This window comes from Salvelinus alpinus, chromosome 21, assembly GCF_045679555.1.
Source record: "Salvelinus alpinus chromosome 21, SLU_Salpinus.1, whole genome shotgun sequence".
Classification (NCBI taxonomy): Eukaryota; Metazoa; Chordata; class Actinopteri; order Salmoniformes; family Salmonidae; genus Salvelinus; species Salvelinus alpinus.
The window spans coordinates 16,605,623-16,618,762 of record NC_092106.1 but is presented as its reverse complement, the minus strand read 5'-3'; the positions used below and the strand labels follow the sequence as shown (position 1 = coordinate 16,618,762).

Sequence of the window (13,140 nt, the reverse complement as noted above, 5' to 3'; positions counted from 1 at the left end):
CAAGCCTGAACTCTCCCCTCTCTGGGCTCCAAGTGACTTTTCCCTAGCTGAGAAGGGAAAAGTGCAACTGCCAACAGTATAGTCCAAAGGGAGACATTCTAATGACAAGTATCTCACATAAGCATATTATGTAAATAAAACATCTTATTTATCTATGTTACCCAAATAATTCTGATTCATCCTCCACACATCGCTGCAAGGCCAACTCCCAGGACATGGTAATTCTGCTCATTAGGGTAGGCTGTTATTAAGACCATCTGCGACTGCTGTCCACGGGGGTCTTTTTTGTTTTTTTTAAGTAACATTTTCTTTTTCCTTTTTTACATTTGAAAAACAAATTTATACATACGAACGAACAACAACTTACAGACACACACAAACAATAGCTACAGTGGGGCAAAAAAGTATTTAGTCAGCCACCAATTGTGCAAGTTCTCCCACTTAAAAAGATGAGAGAGGCCTGTAATTTTCATCATAGGTACACTTCAACTATGACAGACAAAAACCAGAAAATCACATTGTAGGATTTTTTATAAATTTAAAAATACCAGCAACAGTGTGTGTGAACCTTGTGAAGACTTACAGAAAACGTTTGACCTCTGTCATTGCCAACAAAGGGTATATAACAAAGTATTGAGATACACTTTTGTTATTGACCAAATACTTATTTTCCACCATAATTTGCAAATAAATTCATTAAAAACCCTACAATGTGATTTTCTGGATTTTTTTTCTCATTTTGTCTGTCATAGTTGAAGTGTACCTATGATGAAAATTACAGGCCTCTCTCATCTTTTTAAGTGGGAGAACTTGCACAATTGGTGGCTGACTAAATACTTTTTTGCCCCACTGTATATCTCATCTGCCCCGACCCGCGTTCTGCATTATGGTTTACCACTTGGCCTTCAATTGTACCAATTTAGTTTTTCTCAGTTACCCATGCTATTTCAATAATAAATCATGAGATTTTTCCATTGTGTCAATGGTTTTTAGTGTACGTTTTCTAAAGATGAGTGATAAGAAAAGGGTCTTTCTAACTGACGCTGACGTTTATGTAGAATGTTAGGTACTAAATATTGTTAAGCATAATTGAGAATACATAAAGTCTGAAACCCAACTGCCAGTGGACGGTGTGGTAGAAGGATGTCGTTTGTGGCTGCTGGAGTCGGCCGTGCACACACAGCAGATAAGAGTTCTCAGAGCAGTGTTATCTCTCTCGCTCTCTCCATACTTCTGTCATCCTTTTGTTCTTCTCTCCCCAGTCCTCCGTTCCTCTCCCCATAACGACACAGCAAATAACACAGCCCAGATGAGTCACACACACTTCTACCATCCCCTCTCTGTGTCTGTCTCTCACTCGGTGTATAAACCATGACTGCTGCCGTTTCATCCTTTTCCCCATCACCCCATACTTTTTCTCAGGCGACTGATAATATCTGGGTAATAGTAGACATGTTGGTATCCCAGTAGGTCTAAAGTAGTTGAGTATGGTCAGTGTGCAGGCAGTGGGACTAGGACGGGTCAGCAGGCTGTGGGACTAGGAAAAGGTCAGAGGGTGCAGTGGGAGTAGGACAGGTCAGAGTGTGCAGTGGGAGTAGGACAGGTCAGTGTGCGCAGTGGGAGTAGGACAGGTCAGAGTAGAGCAGGGCTGAGCTCTTTACAGGTGTCCGATCATCCACCCTGTTACTTAACAGGATAACTAAGACTTATCCCTGTTTTCTTTGCTTATCCAGGCTTAATGACTGTGTGTTCACTCACATATAAACACACACACACATCTGCTCTCTGGATGTCTGAAAGGATAAATCGCCATTGTTAACCCAGAGAGGCCTTGTAATTCAGAATAACAGTGTACTAAAGCAGCTATTAATGTGGTCACTACTGTCCCATGTAGTTCCTCCAGACAAAAGACCTCTGACCTCCTTATGATGATCCCTGCGGTCACTATGGTAACCACAGGAGGGAAGGAATGTCTGAGATACGTCCCCACGCAGCTCAGAGAGAAAGGCCAGAGAAAGAGCGGATATTCCACCCGTAGGCCTCGCTCCCAAAGTGAGCACAGAGGGGTTGTGGGAACAGCAGACAGAGGGGAAGGGGTCGGATACAGAGAGCAAGGAACAGTCACAGAGGGGTTGTGGGAACAGCAGACAGAGGGGAAGGGGTCGGATACAGAGAGCAAGGAACAGTCACAGAGGGGTTGTGGGAACAGCAGACAGAGGGGAAGGGGTCGGATACAGAGAGCAAGGAACAGTCACAGAGGGGTTGTGGGAACAGCAGACAGAGGGGAAGGGGTCGGATACAGAGAGCAAGGAACAGTCACAGAGCGAGCGGGAGCGAGAGAGCCAGAGAAAGATTGTGAGGGAGAGTCAGAGAGAAGTGAAGCGAGTTGAAATGTTTGGCAGAAAAAGTTTCTGAATGATAAGGCAGCAGATCATACTCTGTCTGGGGCCCCTGACTTCGCGTATAAGCGCCAAGCCCCCTGTTAGTCAAAAACGCCTAATTAGCTTACACTAATATCTTTCTCTTTTGGTTTTGGCTCAGCTTGGTTAGGCTTGAATCTCTGGCCATGATTCAGGAAAGGAGGAGAAATACGAGCCGTTCTCTTTGTGGTGAAGCGTTGCATATCTGTCTGTCAAAGGGTGTGCCGTTATCGCATGGCTGAAATGAATAGCCGAGGATAGAGTTTCTCTTGCTCAGCTGTATTCCACAGCACGGCGGGAGGGGAAGCGTGTTTAGCTAGTGGTGCAGTTTCTCCCCCTCCTTACCTCTGGCTATTTATCTCCTGCTTTATCTGGGTTTCAGCAAGGAACTGAGGACAGCTAGGTCACTGCTACTGTAGCCTGTCTTCCCCTAGTGTGTGTGTGTGACTACAGTGTGGGCGCACCCACAAGTTTGATGCTGTGTGGCAGGGCAGAGCTGTGAACATCACTTGGTTTACAATTTCTTACAGTTTACACCATGTATAACTCTTGACTTCAGTATAGCCAGCTCACTGTAGCTCTCTCTCCCTCCTCCTTCTCCCAGGCGGCGGCTGACTTTGCCAAGGCCCATCTGTCGGAGGCGTTGCGTCAGCAGCTCCTGAGCTACGACCGGGAGAAGGAGAAGGAGAAGAATGAGAGCAGTGGTGGTCTGTCCTATTCCTCCATTCTGGAGCAGCAGATCCTGGCTCTGGACAGGGACATGCTGGACAAGCTGTCAGCCGTCTACAACGAAGCAGGTCAGAGGGCAGGGCAGCCAGGGGTTAAAGGTCACAGCCACACCTCTGTGGGCAGACATTTTCCACTAATCTAGCAACAGTTTATACCTTAATCCTGAATTTAACCATTAGAGGGAAAATATGTACCATTGCCTACAAAAGAATGAATAGGCTATAATGTGTAGTGCTGACTTCAGTCTTGAGATCCGTGTTGTACCGTGATCGCAATTCTTTGTTTTGGATTCATTGCACTAATTTCTGCATGCTCAAACACTGTTGTCTGAGAAATTCACAAATGATGGCTATAGTTTGTTTGGGGACAGAGCGAAGAGTTTGTTGAAATAGCTGTGGTGTTTTTGATAGTGAGAGCTAGGGGAAATGAAGCTTGTATAAATATCTGTGGTCCAAGTGTGTGTGTGTGTGTACATGAGTTTGTTTTGTGTACATGAGTGGGGTAGGCTAGGGGCAGACATCCATTTCTCCTGGACTCTTGTAAGGAAGGAGCCCATTACTATTGTGATGTATGCTCACATTGGTTTGCTCATTCCTACACTTGTTTTTCTAGGAGCCCTAAATTGCTGCTTGCAAAGTATTTCTGACTTTGCTGTTCACGGTCGTTTACAGTGGGCTCAGGCTCCGGCCGTGCTGCTTATTCAGCTATTGAAATATAGCTTTATCTTCATCAGACATAGACACAGACGTAGCAGTGACAAGGGAGAGAAAGTGCCAAAGCCCTCTCCTCAGCTGCCTCTCCTCAGGGTGGCTTGACAGATGGTGCTTTCAGAAAGTATTCATACCTCTTGACTTATTCCACATTTTTGTTGTTACAGCCTGAATTCAAAATTGATTACATAGATTTTTTTTCTCTTACCCATCTATACACAATATGCCATAATGACGAAGTGAAAACATGTTTTTAGACATTTTTGCATATTTATTGGAAATTTAAATGCAGAAATATGTAATTTACATAAGTATTCTCAATCCTGATTCATTACTTTGTAGAAGCACATTGACAGCAATTACAGCTGTGTGTCTTTTTGGGTACATCTCAGAGTTTTCCACACCTGGATTGTGCAACAATTGCCCATTTATTGTTTTCAAAATTCTTCAACTCTGTCAAATTGGTGGTTGATCATTGTTACACACACATTTTCAGGTCTTGCCATACATTTTCAAGTTGATTTAAGTCAAAAGAATAACTCAGCCACTCAGCAACATTCACTGTCTTCTTGGTAAGTAACTCGTGTAGATTTGGACTTGTTTTATGTTATTGTCCTGCTGAAAGGTGAATTCATCACCCAGTATCTGGTGGAAAGCAGACCAGGTTTTCCTCTAGGATTTTGCCAGTGCTTAGCTCCTTTCTGTTTTATCTTGAAAAACTCCCCAGTCCTTAATGATTACAAGTATACCCAAACTATTACGGACTACAAAGGGAAGTGCAGCTGCAAGCTGCCCAGTGATCCAAGCCTACCAGATAAGCTAAATTACTTCTCTGCTCGCTTCGAGGCAAGCAACACTGAAGCATGCATGAGGGCACCAACTGTTCCGGTGAAATAACGCTCTCTGTAGCCGATATAAGAACTTCAAACAGGTCAACATTCACAAGGCCGCAGATGGATTACCCTGACGTGTACTCCGAGCATGCGCTGACCAACTGGCAAGTGTCTTCACTGACATTTTCAACCTATCCCTGACTGAGTCGGTAATACCAACATGTTTCAAGCAGACCACAATGGTCCCTGTGCCCAAGAACACCAAGGTAACCTGCCTAATTGACTACTGACCCGTAACACTCACATCTGTAGCCATGAAGTGCTTTGAAAGGCTGGTCATGGCTCACATCAACACCATTATCCCAGAAACCCTAAACCCACTCCAATTTGCATACCACCGCAACAGATCCACAGATGATGCAATCTCTATTGCACTCCACACTGCCCTTTCACACCTGGACAAAAGGAACACCTATGTGAGAATGCTATTCATTGACTACAGCTCAGCGTTCAACATCATAGTGCCCTCAAAGCTCATCACTAAGCTAAGTACCCTGGGACTAAACACCTCCCTCTGCAACTGGATCCTGGACTTTCTCACGGGCCGTCCCCAGGTGGTAAGGGTAAGTAGCCACACATCCACCACGCTGATCCTCAACACGGGGGCCCCTCAGGGGTGCGTGCTCAGTCCCCTCCTGTACTCCCTGTCACTTATGACTGCATGGCCAAGCACGACTCCTACACCATCATTAAGTTTGCCAATGACACAACAGTGGTAGGCCTAACCACCGACAACGATGAGACAGCCTATAGGGAGGAGGTCAGAGACCTGGCAGTGTGGTGCCAGGATAACAACCTGTCCCTCAATGTGATCAAGACGACAGGAGATGATCGTGGACTACAGGAAAAGATGGGCCGAGCACGCCCCCATTCTCATCGACAGGGCTGTAGTGGAGTAGGTTGAAAGCTTCAAGTTCCTTGGTGTCAACATCACCAACAAATTATCATGGTCCAAAAACACAGTCATCCAAACAGACAGTCAGTCGGGCACGACAAAACTATTCCCAAATATTTGGCATGGGTCCTCAGATCCTCAAAGTTATACAGCTGCACCATTGAGAGCATCCTGACTGGTTGCATCACCGCCTGGTATGGCAACAGCTCGGCCTCCAACCGCAAGGCACTACATAGGGTAGTGCGTACGGTGAGGTAGTGCGGTAGATGAGGTAGTCAATCAAAAATCATATTAAACACTATTATTGCTCACAGAGTGAGTCCATGCAACTTATTAACAAATTTGTATTCCTGGACATATTTAGGCTTTTCATTTTTAAGTAATTTAAAAAAATGTCCAAACACATATTTCCACTTTTTATATTATGGGGTATTGTGTGTGTGTAGGCCAGTGACACACAATCTCAATTTCATACATTTTAAAATCAGGCTGTAACACAACAAAATGCGGAAAAAGTCAAGGGGTGTGAATAATTTCTGAAGGCACTGTACAGAGCATTCGGAAAGTATTCAGACCCCTCCACTTTTTCCACATTTTGTTACGTTACAGCCTTATTCTAAAATGGATTAAATAATTTCCCCCCCCTCAATCTACACACAATATGCCATAATGACAAAGTTAAAACAGGTTTTTAGAAATGTTTGCACATTTATTACAACTAAAAAAAACATACCTTATTTACATAAGTAGACCCTTTGCTATGAGACTCAATTGAGCTCAGTTGCATCTTGTTTTCGTTGATCATCCTTGATGTTTATACAACTTGGAGTCCACTATAGTAGTTTATTCACAGCACAGAACCTTGTGACTCGGATGAGTGTGTAATTGAATGCATGGCTGGTATGAAAAGGCCTTTCAAGCTGTCAGTCACATTCTACTGGAGGTCATGTGACACCATGATTGTAAAAGTAGAACCAGTGTTGTACCCGAGACAATAACATGCTAACTCCCGGTCTGGGCGCGACAGTTGACTTTTAGGTTACTCCTCCTGCGACGTGCCCACTTAGTGAAGGCACTACCTCTGTTAGTCATTTACATGTTAGTCATTTAGCAGAGGCTCTTATCCAGAGCCACTTACAGTAGTGACTACATACATTTTCATATTGGTCCCCTGTGGGAATCGAACCCACAACCTTGGCATTGCAAGCGCCATGCTCTACCAACTGAGCCACACGGGACCACTCACCTCCCTTTTGACCTCCTACTCTCTGCAGAAATCCCAGATGCTGATAGAAATCTATTGTGTGATCTGCGTCACTCAGGGTCTAGTGGAGAAGGCAAAACTAGCCTACCCACAAGTCCCATCTTCCTTCTGCTCTGCCATCTCTCCCACCCCTCCCTCCCTCTCTCCCATCCCTCCCACCCCCCACCCCTTCCTCCTCCCCCCCACCCCTTCCTCCTCCCCCCCACCCCTTCCTCCTCCCCCCCACCCCTTCCTCCTCCCCCCCACCCCTTCCTCCTCCCCCCCCACCTCTTCCTCTCTCCCATCCCTCCCCCCCCCACCCCTTCCTCTTCCCCCCCACCCCTTCCTCCTCCCCCCACCCCTTCCTCCCCCCCACCCCTTCCTCTCCCCCCACCCCTTCCTCTCTCCCACCCCTCCCTCCCTCTCTCCCATCCCTCCCACCCCTCCACCCCTTCTCACCCACCCCTCTCTCCCCCTCTCCCATCCATCCCTCCCTCTCTCCCATCCCTCCCTCTCTCCTTTCCCTCCAAAGCAAGATGCCCTGTTGATTCCCAGACTGAGGTTTCCCTCCTAGCCCCATTATGTTCATTATCCCCCTGTATTTCACTCATCCCTTTGTTTGGATGACAGTAAGAATGATTAAGATTGAGCCCAAAGATAAACTTACCATAAAGCTACGCTACATTAAAAAAAAAAAATCCTGCTTTTGTGTTGCAAAGCATTAGTCAGCCATGTATTGAATTGGCTCTGAGTTTTCTGCCCAACTGCCTCCCTGAGTCTTGGGGCGGGGGATCAGTTGGACTGGTAATTGTTTTTGATTGTTGTCCTTATATCTGATTGAGCGGGTAGATCATTTAGGGACTGAAGCTTTGAGCTTTTGTTGTTATCAGGGCGAGCAGAGTCCCCAGGACAACCTCCTATCAGATGTATCCCTTGCTCCTTTCATCCATCCATCCATTGTTTATCTGGGAACAATAGAAGGAAAAAGAGAAAGAAGTGAGTGAGAGGCCTCTGAAATGGCCAAGAGCTAAGTCTATTCAAACCGTCTTTTATTACAGTGAGTTATTTATTTAACATTTCTTTGGCCTGGTATGTCTAAGAGGACTACTACTCTTTTTGTAGTCAGGACCTGGGGTTAATAGGGAAAAGCTGATATCTAGACCAGCACAGGATATACGTGGAAGCCATTTCTTTTGGACTGGGTAGTAGATGTTTTTATTTTTTTATTTTTTAGAAAGTAGGTAGACAATGGCATGGACATGTGCACACACTAAAGTAGGCTAATTGGAGAATTTGACGTGCCCAGGCCATGCCTAATGCTCAGCAAAAAGAGAGCGGAACAGGGTAGAGCCTAGCTAATTGAAGAAGAGAGGCAGGCAGAGGAGGGTCGTTAGTGATTGGAGCCACCTGGGCTCAGGGTATAAAACTGCTTCACTAATTATCTCTCTCTCTCTTTCTCTGCTCCTCCAGGTATGATCCTGTTTTGTTTGTTGCTTTGTAGTTTTGCATAGTTTTCACTCAGTCATGTTCACACACGCAGATTCCCGCATCCATGCACTTTACATACACCTTACATTATGACACTTCCACACCTCATTCCTTTTTCTTTGTTTAAAGTTAATAGTTTTGTTTAGAATAAAGAACCTTTTAAATTGGCCTATACCTGTTGTTCGTGTCCCCTCATTTTTGTCACAGGCTATGAGCCGGCCTGTGACAAGTGGGGTTTTATGCACACAAAACCAGTGGAGTGGAAAAGACAACCAGAAACTGGTGGCCCACCCATAACCACGGAGGTGCTCCCGAGCCGATGTAGGGGAAAAGGGAAAGGGATGCTCTACCCACGTTCACTGCCACCTAAAACAAAAACACCACAAGCCTCCTATTGACACTCGCTGATAAGCCTGAACAGGAGAGGACTCCCACCTGAACAAAACCCAGAAAAACACAGAGTGAATTGCTTAGCTACCAAGCTAACTGAACCAAAAGAACACATGGCTCTCAACGCTCTCTTCTACAAAATTGGCCAAACCAAAACATCCCCTCAAACAAAAAAATTTGGTAATCTGAACTAAACTAACCCAAGTTAACTACTATCCCGGACGAGCCCCCACTTGTCACACTTGTCACAGACAAAAATCAAAAAAAAGAAGTCAATCTGTAGGTATCCTTGGCTAATTGAAGAAGTGAACTAGCGCAGGTATGCTAGGCTAATTTGGAGAAGTCAGTCTATGTAGGTATGCTAGGTTTAATTGGATTTGTGGATGTGCACAGGGCAAAGTTGAGCTAATCAGATAGTGGTATGTGTGTGCTAGGATGATGGTTTAATTGGAAAAGGAGAGGTATGTGTGTGTGCGGCTCTGTGAAACTAATTGGGGAAGGGTGCGCTTGCAGGGCAGTGCAGCCCATTTTCTCCATCACAACGGGAACCCGATTAAGAAATAATTAGCTGGACGGCATGGCACAGAGAGGTGCCAGTTGTCGACCAGAGCAGGAGAGGATTAGACACACACAGAGATGAAAAGATAGGAGAGTGAACACAAAAGTTAGCCATTCTATCTCCCACCTTGTTTCCACTTTCTCTCTACCCCCACTTTCCCGCTGTCTGCCCCATCCTCTCTTTCTCTCCTCTTGCCTCTCTGTCTGGCTCCGTTTTCTGTTTGTTTTGTCATTTTTCCCTCATCCAAAGCTATAAATGGGAATAATAAAATCCCTGTCCTGCTGAGAAGTAATCTCATTTTCCCTTCACTCGCCCTCGACTTCTCTCCTCCTCTTTCCCCTTTTATTCATAATCACGTGCTCTGCATCTCTCACTCCCCCCATTTTTCTCTCTTCCTACATTATTTCTTGATCAGCTTCAGGCGGCTCGGTGCGTCTTTGCCTCTAAATGATTGAAGCGAATGTAAAAAACACATCACCAGGGAGCTGGACCTGTTTAATATCCTCACTAAGCCCTGAAACGACAGAGTATAACCCAATTCCTGCAATGGAAAATCACAATCACATCACAAGTGTAGACATGCAATGTAGGCGCAGGGTTGAAACTGAAGGCAGGTTCAGTCAATGAAATGGACCTCCCCTCACTCCCTCTACCTGCCAGTCCCAAAGCATCTCTCCTCCTTGGGGTGGTCCAGTCAGATGTCCCCATCCCCCCCTATACCCTGTTCTGGGTTGTGTGGTGTGCAAACAGACAGATGGTCAAACAGACTGGTATGTTCTCACTGCAGGGCTTTGGATCTCAGACAATGGGCTTCAGTCTCAGCCCAGAGACTGGGAAACCAAACAAAGAAGGGAAAGGGAGAAGAAAACAACCATAAGAGGACAACTTTTTGAAGTGCTGTTTTCAAAGGGCTGTGGCTGTGTGTTGTTGGAGAGGGCTGTGGCTGTGTGTTGTTGGAGAGGGTTTGTTTGTGCAAGCGCACGCTATAGCGCATGTGTCGAAGTCATTCCACGGAGGGCTGAGTGTCTGCGAGTTTTCGCTCCTCCCTTGTATTTGATTGTTGAACTAAAGTCACTGATTAGAGCGGAAGTACCTCCCCTACTATACAGTGACTTTGGCAATAGGATGTTCAAGTTCTATTCAAGACTAACATGGTTCTATTCATCTTTCTCCTCCCCGTCCTCTCTCTCTCAGGTACCACATGTCTGGTGGCCCTGCTGTCTGATAAAGAGTTGACGGTGGCGAACGTTGGCGACTCGCGCGGAGTGCTCTGTGACAAAGATGGCAATGCCATCGCCCTGTCACATGATCACAAGCCCTACCAGCTCAAAGAACGCAAGAGGATCAAGAAGGCTGGTGAGCAAAACGATATGCCTTAATAACTGGTTTAGGATCAGTTCTCTCCACCACTAGCTCTAATCTTAAACATTTATACAGTTGAAGTCGGAAGTTTACATACACCTTAGCCAAATACATTTAAACTCAGTTTTTCACAATTCCTGACATTTAGTCTTAGTAAAAATTCCCTGTCTTAGGTCAGGTAGGATCACCACTTTATTTTAAGAATGTGAAATGTGAGAATAATAGTAGAGAGAATGACTTATTTCAGCTTTTATTTCTTTCATCACATTCCCACTGGGTCAGAAGTTTACATACACTCAATTCGTATTTGGTAGCATTGCCTTTAAATTGTTTAACTTGGGTCAAACGTTTCGGGTAGCCTTCCACAAGCTTCCCACAATAAGTTGGGTGAATTTTGGCCCACTCCTCCTGACAGAGCTGTAGTAACTTAGTCAGGGTTGTAGGCCTCTTGCTCGCACACGCTTTTTCAGTTCTGCCCACAAATTTGATATAGGATTGAGGTCAGGGCTTTGTGATGGCCACTCCAATACCTTGACTTTGTCCTTAAGCCATTTTGCAACAACTTTGGAAGTATGCTTGGGGTCATTGTCCATTTGGAAGACCCATTTGCGACCAAGCTTTAACTTCCTGACTGATGTCTTGAGATGTTGCTTCAATATATCCACATAATTGTCCTCCCTCATGATGCCATCTATTTTGTGAAGTGCACCTTCGGCAAAGCACCCTCACAACATGATGCTGCCACCCCTGTGCTTCACGGTTGAGATGGTGTTCTTCGGCTTGCAAGCATCCCCCTTTTTCCTCCAAACATAACGATGGTCATTAGGGCCAAACAGTTCTATTTTTGTTTCATCAGACCAGAGGACATTTCTCCAAAAAGTACGATCTTTGTCCCCATGTGCAGTTGCAAACCGCAGTCTGGCTTTTTTTATGGCAGTTTTGGAGCAGTGGCTTCTTCCTTGCTGAGCGGCCTTTCAGGTTATGTCGATATAGGACTCATTTTACTGTGGATATAGATACTTTTGTACATGTTTCCTCCAGCATCTTCACAAGGTCCTTTGCTGTTGTTCTGGGATTGATTTGCACTTTTCGCACCAAAGTACGTTCATCTCTAGGAGACAGAACGCGTCTCCTTCCTGAGCGGTATGACGGCTGCGTGGTCCCATGGTGTTTATACTTGCGTACTATTGTTTGTACAGATGAACGTGGTACCTTCAGGTGTTTGCAAATTGCTCCCAAGGATGAACCAGACTTGTGGAGGTCTACCATTTTTTTCTGAGGTCGTGGCTGATTTCTTTTGATTTTCCTATGATGTCAAGTAAAGAGGCACTGGGTTTGAAGGTAGGCCTTGAAATACATCCACAGGTACACCTCCAATTGACTCAAATTATGTCAATTAGCCTAAAAGAAGCTTCTAAAGCCATGACATCATTGTCTGGAATTTTCCAAGCTGTTTAAAGGCACAGTCAACTTAGTGTATGTAAACTTCTGACCCACTGGAATTGTGATACAGTGAATTATATGTGAAATAATATGTCTGTAAACAATTGTTGGAAAAATTACTTGTCATGCACAAATTAGATGTCCTAACCAACTTGCCAAAACTATAGTTTGTTAACAAGAAATTTGTGGAGTGTTTGACAAACGAGTTTTAACTGTAGATGAAGCTACACAACTATCTCTGGTTCAGCTGTTATATTGTAGCTATACTGAGGGGTAAACCATGCCTCTGCCAAATGAAGATTAAAAATATATATATCAGGAGCAGTATCCATGACTACTCCCACGACCTTGATCTCCGATTATTATCTTAACGTTTCCTTGATGACATCATAGCTTTATATAGATCAGGGGGGCCAGTGAGTGAGGAATGGAATGCACTCCTCAAGAGAACCCCAAAAACGTCTACAGAGCCCATTGGCTTGTGATGTAATTATAATTTTATACTGTTTCATATTCTCCTTCATGTGAAAGTGGTTTTAATGTAATTGAGTAACAAATCAAGTAGGACACACTTTTATTTGTGGCTGTCCATAGCTCACCATCGCCATCTACAGGTCGGTAGTGGAGCTGCAAATAAGTCATGACCGCAAATGACACACAAACTGGGTAAGCTAGTTGGCTAGCAGTTTCCAATAACTGACCTAAGTAAGTAAGTGTAAATCAGTGGTCATAAGTTCACACCAGCTTCCATGACTGTTTACAACATCTGCTCTGTCATTATTATTACTTGGGTCTCCCATGTGGTGCAGCGGTCTAAGGCACTGCATCTCAGTGCTAGAGGCGTCATTATAGACCCTGGTTAGATTCCAGGCTGTATCACAACCAGCCATGATTGGGAGTCCCATAGGGCAGCGCACAATTGACCCAGTGTCGTTAGGATTTGGCCGTGGTAGGCTGTCATTGTAAATAAGAATTTGTTCTTAACTGACTTGCCTAGTTAAATAAAGG

The 13,140-nt window shown here is 44.9% G+C and overlaps 1 protein-coding gene across 1 annotated transcript in view; it reads left to right on the top strand.

The window, feature by feature from the left end:
- LOC139547926 (protein phosphatase 1L-like) overlaps positions 1–13,140 on the top strand; it is a 38,364-nt gene that overhangs the window by 23,178 nt on the left and 2,046 nt on the right. The window contains exons 2-3 of the mRNA XM_071357123.1: positions 3,025–3,217; positions 10,522–10,683. Coding sequence (XP_071213224.1) covers positions 3,025–3,217; positions 10,522–10,683 — 355 coding nt within the window. The remainder of the gene's footprint in view (positions 1–3,024; positions 3,218–10,521; positions 10,684–13,140) is intronic.